The sequence below is a fragment of the Dipteris shenzhenensis genome, chromosome 4 (genome assembly GCF_047967505.1).
Source record: "Dipteris shenzhenensis isolate YYH24624 ecotype China chromosome 4, Dip_SZ_1.0, whole genome shotgun sequence".
Lineage (NCBI taxonomy): Eukaryota > Viridiplantae > Streptophyta > Polypodiopsida > Gleicheniales > Dipteridaceae > Dipteris > Dipteris shenzhenensis.
In genome coordinates this window covers 35,354,249-35,369,328 of record NC_141599.1, presented here as the reverse complement: position 1 = coordinate 35,369,328, position 15,080 = coordinate 35,354,249, and the positions used below count along the sequence as shown (strand labels likewise).

Genomic DNA, 15,080 nt, shown 5'->3' with positions numbered 1-15,080 from the left:
AGCTTACAATGCATGATGCGGGTGAATCAATTGATGTCACACTCTAAAGTCAGGCTATTGGATGCCTCATTTATCTCTGCAATACACGACCTGATATTCAATTTTCAGTTTCTCAGGTGAGCAGGTATATGCACAGCCCAAAGATTATGCATTGGCAGGCTGTAAAACGCATCTTCCGTTACTTGCAAGGTACAAAGTCTTTTGGCTTGATGTTTCCAAGCAGGGGTGACTTGCAGATGCATGCTTACAGTGACTCACATTGGGCTGGAGACTATGATACTAGGCAGTCCACCAGTGGGAAACCTTATCTCTCACTCTTTCAATTGTACTCTCACACTCTTCATTGCAACTAAGCTTTCAAGCTATCAGCTCTCAGCTCACTCTCTTGCTCTCTCTCTCCCCCAAATCTTACATTTGGTATCAGAGCCTCGTTGAGCTCCTGCTCCCAGCCCAAGCTGCTCCTGCCCGGATAGTTCGTGCTCCTCCTCTTGTTGCATTCCGTCAGTACGCTGCATTCCCGTTGGAGCATGCCATCCATACAATCGTCGTCCGTACAGTTCGTATGATTGTATGGAACTGCGGTGAACTCGTCCTTGCAACGCCTTCCGTACCACCATCGCAAGTCTGCTGTACAAATTTTGCGGGTGTGACAGTTGCCGTACAGCCTGCTGCAAGTGCGCCATACAGCGTCGTACCAACGTACTCTGCTAGCGCCGTACTCTATCCGCACATAGTGCCGTACTCTGTCTGTACAATGCCCGTTCTCTGTCTGCATATGGCCCCGTACAGCTCTGTGCAACTGTCCGTACATCGACTGTACTCTATCCGTACAAGTTGACTGTCCATACCGCCGTACATCTGCAGGACATTCGGTATATCTGGTCCATACATCGTTGAGTGTCCGTACACCATCGGCCGTACAGTTGTACAGTTCTTACTCCAAGTGTGTACCTGGCCGTACAGGTTGTACTTGCGCACAAGCTCTTCCTTGCAGGTGATCTTTGGCAGGCACATTTTGCAGACAGCCATTGTTTGGCTTAGTTTTTTGGAGCACATTTGGGGCATCTTGTTTGTTGCAGAGATTGCAATCAAGTTGCAGAATCTGCTTCAGAAATTTGGGGCTTTTTGGTTCTGCTTGCAATCTTGCAGACAAAATTTGGGACTTTGCAGATAATTGCAAAATTTGGGGCTTTTAGTAAATTTGCCCCTTTCTGGTTGCAATTTCAAGCTCGAAATTTGGGGCTTTCAATGTTGCAGTACAATTTCTTGAAGAAATTTAGGGATTTTGTGATTACACTGCAATTTCGCAGTGAAATTTGGGGCTTTTGCAGACAGAGCGCAATTCTTGCAACATTTGGGGCTTTTGATCAATTTGCCCCTTTCTGGTTGCAATTTCGGGCCTATTTTGGGGCTTTTATGTTGGGAGAGCAATTTTGGAGATTTCAGTTCATACTGCCTTTCTTGAAGTGTTTTGCAGCACTTTTGGCAGATTCTGGAGAGTTTTTTTGATGCTTGGACAGATTTCTGACAATGCAAGTGCAGAAATCTGAGTTGCATTTACAGCCAGTGCTTGGCTGTGTTTTTTGGGAGTTGTGCATTTCATTCCCGATAAGGGAATTCAGTCTTGTATCTGCTAAAATCTCTTTCTCAGATATGGCCCAGCAAAATCAGAATGATTTCCAGTTCGGTGGTCTTTCACAGGAAGACAAGTTGGATGGTACCAACTACTCCCTCTGGAGTTTTATGATACGCAATATTCTGATTTCTCGCAATTTAAGGGATTATGTGAATGGGGGTGAGATCCGACCAGCAGGTATGGCACCTAATACCCCTCCCCAGCAAGGAGGTGGAAGAGGTCGTGCACAGGGTGCAGCTGCAGAACAAGTTGTTGGTGCAGCTATAGCCACTACTCCAGAGCAGAAGAGATGGGATTCACCGGATGCCTTAGCTTTGTCATGCATCTCTCTTTCAGTGAAAAGATTTATCATTCCGCATATCCGGTCGTGTAAGACCTCGAAGGCAGCGTGGGATATCTTAGAAAGCATGTATGCAGCCCGGAATGATGCAAGGGTATCTTTCTTGAAAAGAGAGTTAAGTAATACACATATGGAAGAGGGTGACTCCATGTCAGTCCACCTCACAAAGCTACAAGATCTCAGAGAGCAATTATTGAACATAGATGAGATTATTCCTGATTCAGAGATGATTACCACCACTCTGAATTCTCTTCCTGAGTCTTATCTCAGCTTTCATACCTCACTGAACTTATCATTGAAGGGGGGTGCAAATCCTCTCACTTTTCATGAGTTGATAGGACTTCTGCTTCAGGAAGAGCAGACCAGGAAAAACTTGGCTTCACGTGCAGGTGAACAAGCTATGCTCTCAAAGTTCAAGTCAAAAACAAAGGGACAGGCAAAGACATCAGTAAATCAGCCTTCTAATGGGTCAGGACAGCCTTCACAAAAGGCTAAAAATGATGCAAGTAAGCCCAAGAAGAAGGGTTTTTGTCATTACTGCAAAAAGCCAGGCCATCACATTGCAGAATGCAGGAAAAGGCTTGCAAAAGAGAAGAAAAACAACTCCGGTATGGCTGTTTCAGATTCAGCTCCTCATGCATCTGACAGTGGGGATGCTGCAGCCAACTTTGTTGGACAGGATTATGCCTTTTTATCTTGCATTTCAGATTCTAGGCTGGCTGCTCCAGATGCTCGGGATAGTACAGCCACTTGTAATGATGATACATATGCCTTTTTGACTTGCAGTTATGACCCCTCTACGGATGCATCAGCTTTTAGTGTCAATGAAACACTGAATACTTTGTATTTTGACAGCGGTGCCTCCAAGCATATCACTTCTAGAAAGTGTCTCTTTACTTCCTTGCATCCACCTCACGTTGGTAACAAAGTCACTTGTGCCAACAACTCGTCATATTCAATACGTGGCACAGGAGAAGTTGAGCTTACCGCCATTGATGGCTCAGTTTTCAGACTTTCAGATGTCTTGTATGTGTCTGGTATCACCAAAAATCTCCTTTCAATGTCCACTCTTAACAGGGCTGGATTTCAGGTCATCTTTGAGGATGACAAATGTGCTATCCGAGACAGGGAAAATGATTATGCCTTGAGATTATCTGGTACTCTGCTACGTGGGCTTTTTCAGCTTGATCTTTTTGAGAAAAGAGCAGCCCATGCTCTTGCAGTTTCTACTCCTACTGCTGCCATGCAGAATGCAGAATTATGGCATGCCCGATATGGCCACATGCATTACAACAGCTTGATGACACTTCAGAAGCACTCTATGGTTGATGCATTGCCACCTCTTGAGAAACCTCCTCCACATGCCTGTAAAGGGTGCATTTTAGGCAAGATGCATAGATTCCCCTTCAAAAAGGATGGTTCAGTTAAAGCTGTCCGCAAATTACAGCTTATACACACTGATGTCTGTGGTCCCATGAGGACTCCATCATTGGGTGGTCATCTCTACTTTGTTACTTTTATTGATGATTACTCCAATTTCACTTGGGTCTTTGGGCTGAAGCGCAAATCAGAAGTGTTCATGGTGTTTAAACACTTTTCAGCCATGGTTGAAAATGAAACTGGACTCAAGATAAAGACATTGCGCACAGATAGAGGTGGGGAATACTTGTCTGCAGATTTCGATGCTTTTCTAAAAGGCAAGGGTATTGTGCATCAGCTCACAGTGAGGCTGACCCCTCAGCAAAATGGCAAAGCTGAGAGGAAAAATAGAACTCTTGTGGAGATGGACAGATGTATGCTGAAAAGCAAACACATGCCTCACAAATTCTGGCTTGAAGGTCTAATGTGTGCCAACTACATCTTAAATCAGGCTCCCACTAAGAGGTCTGGAATGGGAGAAAGCCTTCAGTGGATCATTTCCGAGTCTTTGGATGCCTTGCATATGCTCATGTGCCAGTTGAATTTCGGCATAAGTTGTCAGATAAAGCAATTAAGTGCATATTTGTTGGGTACAGTGCAAAAAGCAAGGGGTACCGTCTCTACAATCTTGCTACACGCAAGATCATTGTCAGTAGAGATGTGATATTTGCAGAAAATTCAGCTCACACTCAAGCTGAATTTCATATGCCTTCTTCTTCAGAGGATGTTTTTGAGGGGTTGCTACCCATTGCCTTGGGTTCCCCTCCTGATACTTCTGATGCAAATCAGAATTTACAGCCACCTCCTGATGCTCCAATTCAGCAACAAGATGTCTTGCCACCTCCAAAGGCAGTGGAACAGGTGGTTCAGCAAGAAATTGCTGACATACATGCAGCAAAAACAGTCCCAAACTGGCTGTTACAAACTCTCAGGGAGAGTAAAATCGATGCTCCATTACCTGGCAGGACTCGCAGTGCAGCAAGGCACATGGAAGGTGCTAATTCAGTGGAATCAGCATATGCAGGTACTCTTCTCGATGAGGAGCCTGCAACATTCGAAGAAGCAAAGGACAATGTGCATTGGATGAATGCCATGCACGATGAGTTGCAGTCCATTAAGAAAAATCAGACTTGGGATGTTGTAGACTTGCCACCAGGTAAACATGCCATTGGCACACGATGGGTTTTCAAAGTGAAACGGAAGCCAGATGGCTCCATTGACAGATACAAGGCAAGGCTGGTTGCTAAAGGCTATGCTCAGAAAAAGGACATAGATTATGAGGAGACTTTTGCTCCTACATCCCGCATGACCACCATCCGATCTGTTATTGCAATGGCTGCACATTTTGAGTGGAATGTTCATCAGTTGGACATAAAAACAGCCTTCTTAAATGGAGACTTGTTGGAAGAGGTTTATGTCAAACAACCTCCAGGCTTTGAAATTACAGCAAATGCACTTCAGGTATGCAAGCTAAACAAAGCTTTGTATGGGCTGAAACAGGCCCCTCGTGCATGGTATGCCAAGATTCATGCCTTTTTGACCAGCAAGGGGCTGCACAATAGTCCTACTGAGAGCACCCTCTACATCAATATGGATGGGGGGGAAATTTTAGTAATCCTTCTTTATGTCGATGACTTACTGCTCACAGGGTCCAATGAAGATAATATTGCAGATTTCAAAGCTGATTTGCAGACCAACTTTGACATGTCAGATTTGGGGCTCTTCACTTTTATTTGGGGCTCCAGTTCTCTCAAGAGAGACGTGGCACTGTTATGTCTCAGTCCAAGTATGTGCAGAAACTCTTGGACAGATTTAACATGCATGATTGTAAGCCCATAGCCACTCCCATGGAGCCGGGGCTGAAACTCACAATGCATGATGCAGGAGAATCAGTTGATGCCACATCTTACAGTCAGGCTGTTGGATGCCTCATATATCTCTACAACACTAGACCTGATATTCAGTTTGCAGTATCTCACGTGAGCAGGTATATGCACAGCCCAAAAACTATGCATTGGCAGGCAGTTAAGCGCATCTTCCGTTATTTGCAGGGCACGAAGTCTTTTGGCTTGTTATTTCCCAGGGGGGGTGACTTGCAGATGCATGCCTACAATGATTCAGATTGGGCTGGTGATTATGACACTAGGCAGTCCACTAGTGGCAATTGTTTCTTTTTGGGTAAATCTTGCATTTCCTGGCTGAGCAAGAAACAATCTACAATGGCTACCTCATCATGTGAAGCTGAGTACAGGGCAGCTTTCACAGCAACAGTTGAATGCGACGTCTATTTGCTGATCTTCATCTGTCATTGGAGGGTCCTTCTCCAATTCTCACTGATAGTCAGAGTGCCATTGCAGTGGCAAAGAATCCAGTGTTTCATGCTCGCACGAAGCACATTGAGGTTCACTATCACTACGTCAGAGAGAAGTTGCATGCAGGAGAGATCAGTATGATCTTTGTGTCCACACATGACAACGTTGCAGATATTTTCACCAAAGCACTACCACGTGAAAAGTTTGAGGCATTTCGCAGTGCCCTCAACTTATATCCGTTTGGTGATTGATCAGCCTTGTACATGACATTGGCACTGCAGGGGGGTGTTAGAATTATAGATATAATTCAGCAGTGACCAATGTAATTTAATAAGCTAGTTAGGGACACTTTTCCCTCTTTAAGAGGTTTTTCCCCCTAACCACAGTTAGTTCACTAACTATGGTTAGTGACTACTAAGGTTTTGTCACTAGGACAAAACCTTATCTCTCACTCTTTCAGTTGTACTCTCACACTCTTCATTGCAACTAAGCTTTCAAGCTTTCAGCTCTCACCTAGCTCTCTTGCTCTCTCTCTGCCCCAAATCTTACAAGTAAGCCTTCCTAGGCTGAAGATGAACCAATGGTGGCTCAAAGACCCGGCTCCAATGAATACTCTGCAAACAGAGTGTATTTCCAAGATCTAGGTGACGGCCTGACCAACACAGAGGCCACACACACACACGCACACGCACATAGATAGATAGAGAAAGAGAGAGAGAGAGAAAGAGAACAGAAAAATGATCAAACTCTTCCTCTAAAAACACAGCACATAGTGCAGCTTCAATCTCATGATAGTCATTCCCAAGGTTGTAAACCAAAGAGTTCCGTTACAGATAGCAGGGACTAGCTACTATAACATCCTCACATGTTTGTGCTTTACACATACTCTCATAGTGGGCAGAGAATCTTTGATGGGTTGATGAGATTGGTGATGGAGAATCTTTGATGGGTTGACGAGATTGGTGGTTAACCAAAAAATGGTAATCATTGAAGGCATCCTGCACACCAACGTCACAGAAAAGCAAGAAATTACTTGCATAGACTTTTTTGGCAAGAAGTAAATATACCTAGATGAATCCAGGAACATTCCCAAACTCATCCTTTAAAAACACAACATAGTGCAGTTTCAATCTCATGATAGTCACTCACAAGGTTGAAAACCATAAACTCCATCATGCATAGCAGGGACTAGCTACTATGACATCCCCACTGACGTCATCAACGCCCAACAGTGGGTGTAGACCATAGTATAAAAATATGCTCTCACATATACAAATCCACACACCCACACATACTTGAGCATCCATTTATACAAAGTCTTCGTACTGAGTTTCTGTCGGCACTCCGGAGGTGAAGGGCACACTCAGCCATGACGAAGGCTAGCACTAAAGGAGAAGGCTAATCAAAAGGTAGTCCAAAAATTCTTCAATCAAGCTACAACTGCTTGTGAAGTCTAAACGTTTTCATTTTAGTCTCTCCCTAACGAGCATCTAAATCTAAATCTAGCTGATAGGGCAACGCACCATTTAAGATAAGAAAGAATTATATGATTCCAGGAACATTCCCAAACTCATCCTTTAAAAACACAACATAGTGCAGTTTCAATCTCATGATAGTCACTCACAAGGTTGAAAACCATAAACTCCATCATGCATAGCAGGGACTAGCTACTATGACATCCCCACTGACGTCATCAGCGCCCAACAGTGGGTAAAAAGTAAAATTAACTGTGAAACTTTGGGGCCCATCTCAAGATTCTTTGGTTGGCTCATAAGGATGTGAGCTCATCTATAATAGCAGAGGAAGTTAAAAAGATGGGGGTGTTGATGCTAAAAAGTTGAGAATCTCCAATACATGCAGCGAGCTTCTTATTGCACATAGGAGGTAGATGGAGAGGTGCAAATGAATTGATCTCAATCACATTAAGCACTATAGTGGGATGACATGGACTTAAAGGGAGCCTTGACTTATAATTTGGACACAGAGGCAAGCTACTTCTCCTCTCTTGTTGCAAAAGGGGAAAAGAATATTGAAGTGATTAGAGGCATTTGAAGCTTAGTGTCTGTTGGAGCATCCATGTTTGTACCCTAATCAACTTGATACATTGCTAGAGCTCCCACGCAACAGAAGAATGGAATATCACAGAAACAACCTTGAACCAAAGGAACACTAGAACAGCCAAAATAGCTCAAACTTTATTGCTCAAAATGTAGGCCAAAACATGACAATACTAAGCTCCTACCCTGCAGCCAACTCCTACTCTGGATGCTCTAAGGAGAGCTCAAGATCTGTATCCAAGTCTGCCTTGCAGTCACTCTGGCTGACCACTTCTGTGAGCTTCAGTACGCCTCTGGTAAGTGCTACAAGGGCACAATGCACCTGTATATAGGCGGGGGGGCATTCTACCCCCAACACCTAGAACAGGGACAGACCTTTCTGGTCTGTAAACTGCCGACCAAACAGAGTAGGAGTCTGTAAAATCGCCGCCAAAGTATGTGGTCTGCCGCCTTTGCAAAATGCGGACTGTGCAGCTCAAAGGCAGAATACCTCAGAGAAATGCACAACATGGTGAAAGCTCTAAGTATGCACCCATTTCTGGCCTCTTTCCACAGCCTATAAGGGCTGTATAACCTCACTCGTCTTTCTACTGCTGCAGCCTTTGCTGCCCATGAGACAGCCTATACGCTGCCCACATGACAGCTCTCGTTGCTGCTATATCATGCCCACTATGCTGCCCACATGTCAGCCTATATTATGTTCACATAGCAGCCCTTGTATTGGGCGGCAGGCCTGATCCAATTGCATCTACCCATGTGGCATTCATACCTCATGCTCATTCTGAACCCTAGAACCTCCTTCTGAACCCTGGAACCTCCTTCTAACCTTGGAACCTCCTTCTAACAATTAAACTCCTCCGAAACCCTACAACCCCCAATGAAGGCGAAAGCCTTGATTACCTCAACGAAGATGATTTATGTTCCTTTTACACATGCATGCACTTTGTTTACTTACCACACTTAAGCCTACGTCTCTCACTGGAACACAACTCGAGGTCCTAAGCTACACGTATACTACAATCGACAACCCCAATATATCTGTAGGTGACAAAAAGCCTCGAAACCCTGCATACTGAGAAAACCCACCTCTTCCTACGAAAGCAGTAGGAAAGAGCCAACAGAGCTTCATATCCAGTTTTGCATGATCCTTGAACTCCAGGAACCTAGCAAGTACACAGGTATAATGACAGCACCACTTTTCGATGGCACAGCTAAGATCCATCATGGATCTGCCATGAGCATCAAGACACCCAGGTAAAGACACCCAGGTACAACCAACGGGTACATTCAGCTGTCCTCTGTGAAGCTGGAAACATATACATTTGTAAGACTAGAATATGTCCAATCATACAAATTTAGATTTTTTTCTTTGTACATTCAGCTGTCCTCTCTGAAGCTGGAAACATACCAGAATCTACCAAGTACCAATTGTCATGGATCTGTTTCAACTCATTCTACAACCAACATCATAATCCTTGAGAAAACCTGGAATTGCTCCAAGTTGTCTCTGAAATGCGCTCCACTCCACTTCGAATCCAATGCTCACCGAGGTAACAAATAACCTGGCTCCCCGGTCTCCGACACACAATTCTAGTGTACCAAACCTATCCAGCACCATGTCTCTGATCCTCCTTGACAAATCTTCAATGTCAGCTTCACCTATTAATATGGACTTCGTAGAGCTTCACACACCAACAAGGTGCACCAACCAGCAGGAGGTTCTCAATGCCTCTACCAAGAAAACTCTTCCTGTGTGTGCTTGGAGCTTCTCACCCTCCACCTTTGCAGAGATATCTCCCCCTTCAGCAAACACAAAGTTCCAAACACTATTGTATTCTTCCAAACATTGCTTAACATCCATATGAGCACTATCAACTCCTGATCTACATATGTAATCTCAAGACTACTCAAGTAACCACTAGAAATACTCTTCCATCAAACATTTTCTTTTTTCTTTCTCAGCTCATCTTGTGTGGAGTGTTCCTCATCGGTTTCCTTGTATCTGCCTTTTTCTTCCAATACTCCCTCACCAGATCTCTAGGCATATGACAGTAGTAGCACTTCTTTTTCTTTTTCCTGATTTCACCATCGCTTTGATCTCTCTTCAGTCGTTAGGGTCATTACCAACCCATTGTAGCTCCTAGGAATTTACTGAGCATGACGTTGGCCAACCGACTACTTACCCACCTTCTGACCAACAGCAGCCAATTGACCTTTTAGAATTTAATTTTCACTAGATGTTCACTTACCCAGCCACATTCTTCCATCTTCAGCATGTATAGCTGAATTTGGAGCATTATAATCCAATCCGTATTGTTTGTCTCGTCCAAGTCATGCAGAATTGTCCAGAACTAAGACGCAAGCACTATCAACTAAATGTGTAGAAGCGCTAATCTGCAGTCATCCCTGGACTCATTGAGAGCACCTCAGCATCCCTGAAGGCACACACTCTCTGATCTTATCTGGATCTGCTTCATTGATAGCTTTGCCTGTTGCATCCAATTGATCAGCAGGCTTTTCCACTCCTTCAGTTACCTTTATCTTCCAGATCGGATAGTTGTTCCCACCCAACATAACTGCCTTGCCAAACTTTTGAATGAGCATGCGGGAAACCATGTCGCAATGAGATTTAACTGCACACAGAATCCTGGCTTACAAGCAGATCCCTTGTCACAATTCACACCTCCACTGAGCAGAACAAGAGCCACATTCCTCTTTTAGTCTATCTCTGGAACAGATGGCTTGATCACCAAGGCACACACCTGGCTTCAATTCTCACTTCTCTCTGGATTGCTCGCTCTTAGATCTCCCTCCCCGAGCACGTTACCATGGCTCTAATACCACGTTGGAGAATGTACACATGTACCCTAGACAGCTTGATACACTGTTAGACCTTCCATGCAGTGAAAAAACGGAATACCAAAGGAAAGGAAAGTACTGAAACCTCAATTGAAAAGAGGTGCACAAGAATCACTCACAAAGAACACTCAATTCTGAAATTGAGGACAGGAGTAGAACAGACAAAATAGCTTAAATTTTATTGCTAAACCATAGGTCAAAACATGACCCTACCAAGCTGTTACAAAGATCCTACACCTGCAGCCAACTCCTGCTCTGGATGCTCTATGGAGAGCTGAAGGTCTGCTCCTACGTCTGTCTTGTACTCATTCTAGCTGAACTTCAGTAGGCCTCTGGTAAGTGCAAGGCAAGGGCACAATGCCCCCCTATATATAGGTGAGGGGCGGCCAGCTGCCCTACACCCAGATCTGGTCGACTGCACAGACCCATCTGGTCTATTACAATGCCGACCAAACAGAGTTAGGAGTCTGTAAAATTGCTGCCAAGTCTATGGGTTGCCGGCTTTGCAAACTGCTCCAAAATGGCCAACTGGATGCTGGCTATTATGCCCCACAGACCCCTTTGGCTGGGCTTTGGCTGGGCTCACATCTGGCCCAGCCTTTGCCCATCTGATGCCACCATTTCTGCCTCTGTCCACAGTGTATAGGGGCTGATTACCTCTCTTCTTCTTCTTTCTTCTGTTGCATCCTTTGCTACCCATGTGGCAGCCTATATGCTGCCCACGTAGCAGCTCTCCTTGCTGCTATATCATGCCCCCTAATTGCCCATGTGTCAGCCTACATGTTGTCCACATGGCATCCCTTGTATTAGGCCAAAGTGGCATGGATACCTTATGCTCACAATTCGACCCTCAAGCCAAGGCTCAAATTTCTGTACTGATCATTTGACACAACAATAAATGAAGGCCCTTTAAACTGTATCGGAATACCTCATGCTGTTTCTTCTTTAATTTGGTGCCTCATGAAAGTGTAACTGCATAATGATAAATTATGTCTACAATAAAATTTACATGCCGGACTAACTGCAATCAGGCCTAGAAACTTCTTGCAACCCCACATTACTTGCTTAGTAGACTCTAGCATACCTAATGCATTATTCTTGTTTCATCTGTGTTATGTTTTCTCAGCCTATTTCCTAGGACTTGTTGCATCACTATACCTTTATAGCAGTTATAAAGCTACCCATTGATCTAGCATAAAGTTATATATACCTTCATAAGACTAGAATATACCCAATCTTACTAAATAGATTTTTCTGTTTTGTTTTAATAAAAGAAGGAGAGACAAGGGAAGAAGGGGTCTGTAAGGGACATAAAACTAAACTAGAAGTAAAAGATTAAAAAATTTATCAAACATAAAAAGAACTTTGTAAGCAAAGCTACACTCATGTTCTCATCAATACCCAAGCATAAGCTGCCATCTGTGTTCCAAAAGATTCCAGAATCTCACAAACCGTAACTAGGATTGCTATGCTGTGAATGACTTGAGCATTAAATCAATTTAATTTGTACTATACGAAGGCATTCATAATCAATCATACTCCAACAATATTAAATCAGACGTAGCTTCTATGTTACCTTCAATGTGACTGATCCAAGAAAACCAGCTTTAACAGTAATAGGAAGCTTCAATGAGTTGAGAGCCTCAGCTTTCAATTGCAGATCTTTGAGAACAACGTCACCTGCAGTCAAGTATAAATTTTCATCCATTATCATCAAGAAATGACTTCTGTAAGGTCTGAAATCATTAAATCCCAAACCCTGTTCAAAAGTGATGATTATGAGTATTTAAAAGCATTGCTTAATGCATTTGCCATAAAGCATCTATTTTGTACATCAATCAGCCTTTCTCCTCATTTATATAATCAATATTTCTTAATGTCTCTCTTTGCTATTAACATAGTTACACAGTATGGGACAATCCCAGTTTTTCAAGTCATCCATCTCATGCAACAGACTCCTGCAGGAAGGCATCACAACCTAGGCTCAAAACTTAGTGTTCAATTTGAGTAGAAACTGAGCTGATAAAATATCACAAATCATATCACAGAAATCTTATGTTGCTTGATCCATTGCTTGATCTTAAGATATTCAAAAACCCATAAAGCTAATGTTCATAAATTGTGTCATTTGGATGGGTAGGAGGGGGCGGGGGGGGCGCATCAGTCAGGCCAAATGGTCATTGAATAGGATCTGCCTTAGAGGAAAATTTATATAGCGTATGGTGTTCCCGCATCAGCGTACCATCCGAGGGAGTATCAAGTCGATGCAACGTCCCTTCGTCAGCTCAGCAGAGGGCCATTCTTATAGCCAACCAATTTCTGGGGATGGCTACTTTCACAGCTGGTGTAAGGGTCGCTTTGCACAAATGAGACAGCGCTGACAATGTTGTCCCACTAACTAACATTGCCTTGATAACTGCATCGAAACTTACTAAGAGCTCAGCATGGGCAATGCATTGAGGCAGTACCAGGTCTTGTACTGCATTTCCTTATCGTACACTATCAAATTTGGCATCCTTAATTTTTTTCTTGCTAAACCAGTCTACATTTTCAAATTGCTTCCCGATTTGCACCATAAGTTCCCTTGTGACTCACCATCACTATCTTGCAACAAACCTGCACATTTTGACCTTTGCATTGGTTTTTACGCACTCTCTTCTATTAGTTCATAATTATTGCTCTTGAGCCCATTTTACAACCAACTAAGCTTGACCAATTAAATAATATATGCTAAAAATGCAACTTTCATTCTACATTTGATTGCTGTAAAAGGCATGTTTATTTAAGAGTGTATAGATATTGGTATTTACAAGACTTTCAAAATTATAGGTAAAGGGTGCGGCACACAATTGCATTAATCAGACAAAAGTGTACCTCTGGCGTAGGATTGAGAGACGGGAGCGTTTCTGCAAGGCTTGGTGTGCAACTATTTTCTACACTTTTACCGGTCGATGCATTCAGTGAATGTATAGAACCGCACCCTGGCTGTTAGCCCTAATTCAGAGATTCCCTAGGCAGTGAGCTGGGTTCTCCAGAGACAGGCTGGTTTCTTTTTCTTCTTTGTACTTACTATTATTAGCTCCTTCGGAAGCTGATTATAGAAAGTTTCAAATGTGCTTTTGTTATGCATCTTCCACACCATCTGAAGGCATGTAGAAAGGTACCTAAAAACACGCACTTATAACAGATATATGTTCATCTACTGTATCCTGAATGCTTTGCAAATTCATATTATTCCCTGCATTTGCGAAACAATTTACGTAAGGAAAGATTGCAATTGCAAGTTCTCAATTCTGGAAACACCGGTTATTTATTGGGGTGGTGGAAAACGAAACGCCGAAACGACTGTCAGACATATCTATGCTTATGATTCCCCGAATAAAGAACCAAACAATATTATACTGAAAGACTCCACAAAAAGAAAGCTGAAGGATTGAGAACTGGTATTATGCAGAAGACCTTGCCAAACGCTAATTTTTAGAGCTTCAGCTGACAAGCCTCGAACGTACTCTCCTAAATATTGCCGCAGAAGATGCAAAACCTGCCACGTCATCAGCAAAATGAGCTGAAATTTTTGGATTAAGATACGAAACACGAAAACTATTGTATTGTCATCATTGTTCGTCTACTAGTCCATCAAAATTGCTCGACATGTGCGTGAGACGTGTGCGAAATTACATGAGCTTCAAACATGATGAAACAGTGCGCAGAGAGGCTCCCCCAATGCTAAACAAGTGCTCATTCCCGTGTCCCGGTCTTGACGCTCAAAGGCCTCCGGCAACCGGGGGTCCAGAGCTCAATGAAGTCCATCTTCGCCAATTTAACGCCAATCAGAGTGGGACGATGCATTGTGAGAGTGAGGAAGCGATCGGGGGGGGCTCAAGTGGATGGAATTGGAGCAGCAAGGACCCCGAAAAGGGATGAAGAAGTGAGCGATCGAGAAGGGGATGAAAAACGATAGAGAGGAGGAGGGTGAAATGTCGAAATGGGAGCTAGAAATGGATGGAAGCGACGGAAAGGGAAGGGGATGGATGGAAGGGAGGGAGAGCAAGATAGGGTTCACAGCTGCAGCAGAGAAAGGGAGAAATTTGAGAGAGAGAGAGAGGACTGATTAAGAATTTGAGCATATATATATATGAGTGTGTGTTTTTTTTAAGCTCTGCAGCTTTCGCCTTAGTTTCTGTGCTGAGTCGGCAGCTTACGTTTATCCAGCATCATCATCTCTTCTTCTTCTTCTTCTTCTTCTCTACCGTAGGTAGCCTTAGTGAAGGTTGAGGTTTTGAGATGGGAAAAATAAAATCGTTGTTATTATTTATGCTCTCTTAGGTGTTAAATTTTGGTTGGTGCACTTGTAGAGTATTGATGATTTGGGGTCCCTTGGGCCATTCTCATTTACTCCTCTTTGCACACTCTTAATCTCCTTCCCTTGGGCCTCCAATTTTATGCGCTCCCTTGAG

The 15,080-nt window shown here is 43.4% G+C and overlaps 1 protein-coding gene across 2 annotated transcripts in view; it reads right to left on the bottom strand.

Moving 5' to 3' along the window:
• The window catches only part of LOC147902770 (calcium-dependent lipid-binding family protein), a 227,504-nt gene extending 212,798 nt beyond the window's left edge, over positions 1 to 14,706 (bottom strand). For both annotated transcript variants that reach the window (XM_087373773.1, XM_087373775.1), the window contains exons 1-3: positions 14,302 to 14,706; positions 14,083 to 14,164; positions 12,200 to 12,303 (exon numbers count right to left, since the gene is read on the bottom strand). In XM_087373773.1, the coding sequence (XP_087229899.1) occupies positions 12,200 to 12,303; positions 14,083 to 14,164; positions 14,302 to 14,316 (201 nt within the window). In that variant the 5' untranslated portion in view covers positions 14,317 to 14,706. The remainder of the gene's footprint in view (positions 1 to 12,199; positions 12,304 to 14,082; positions 14,165 to 14,301) is intronic.
• Between the last annotated feature and the right edge of the window lie 374 nt (positions 14,707 to 15,080).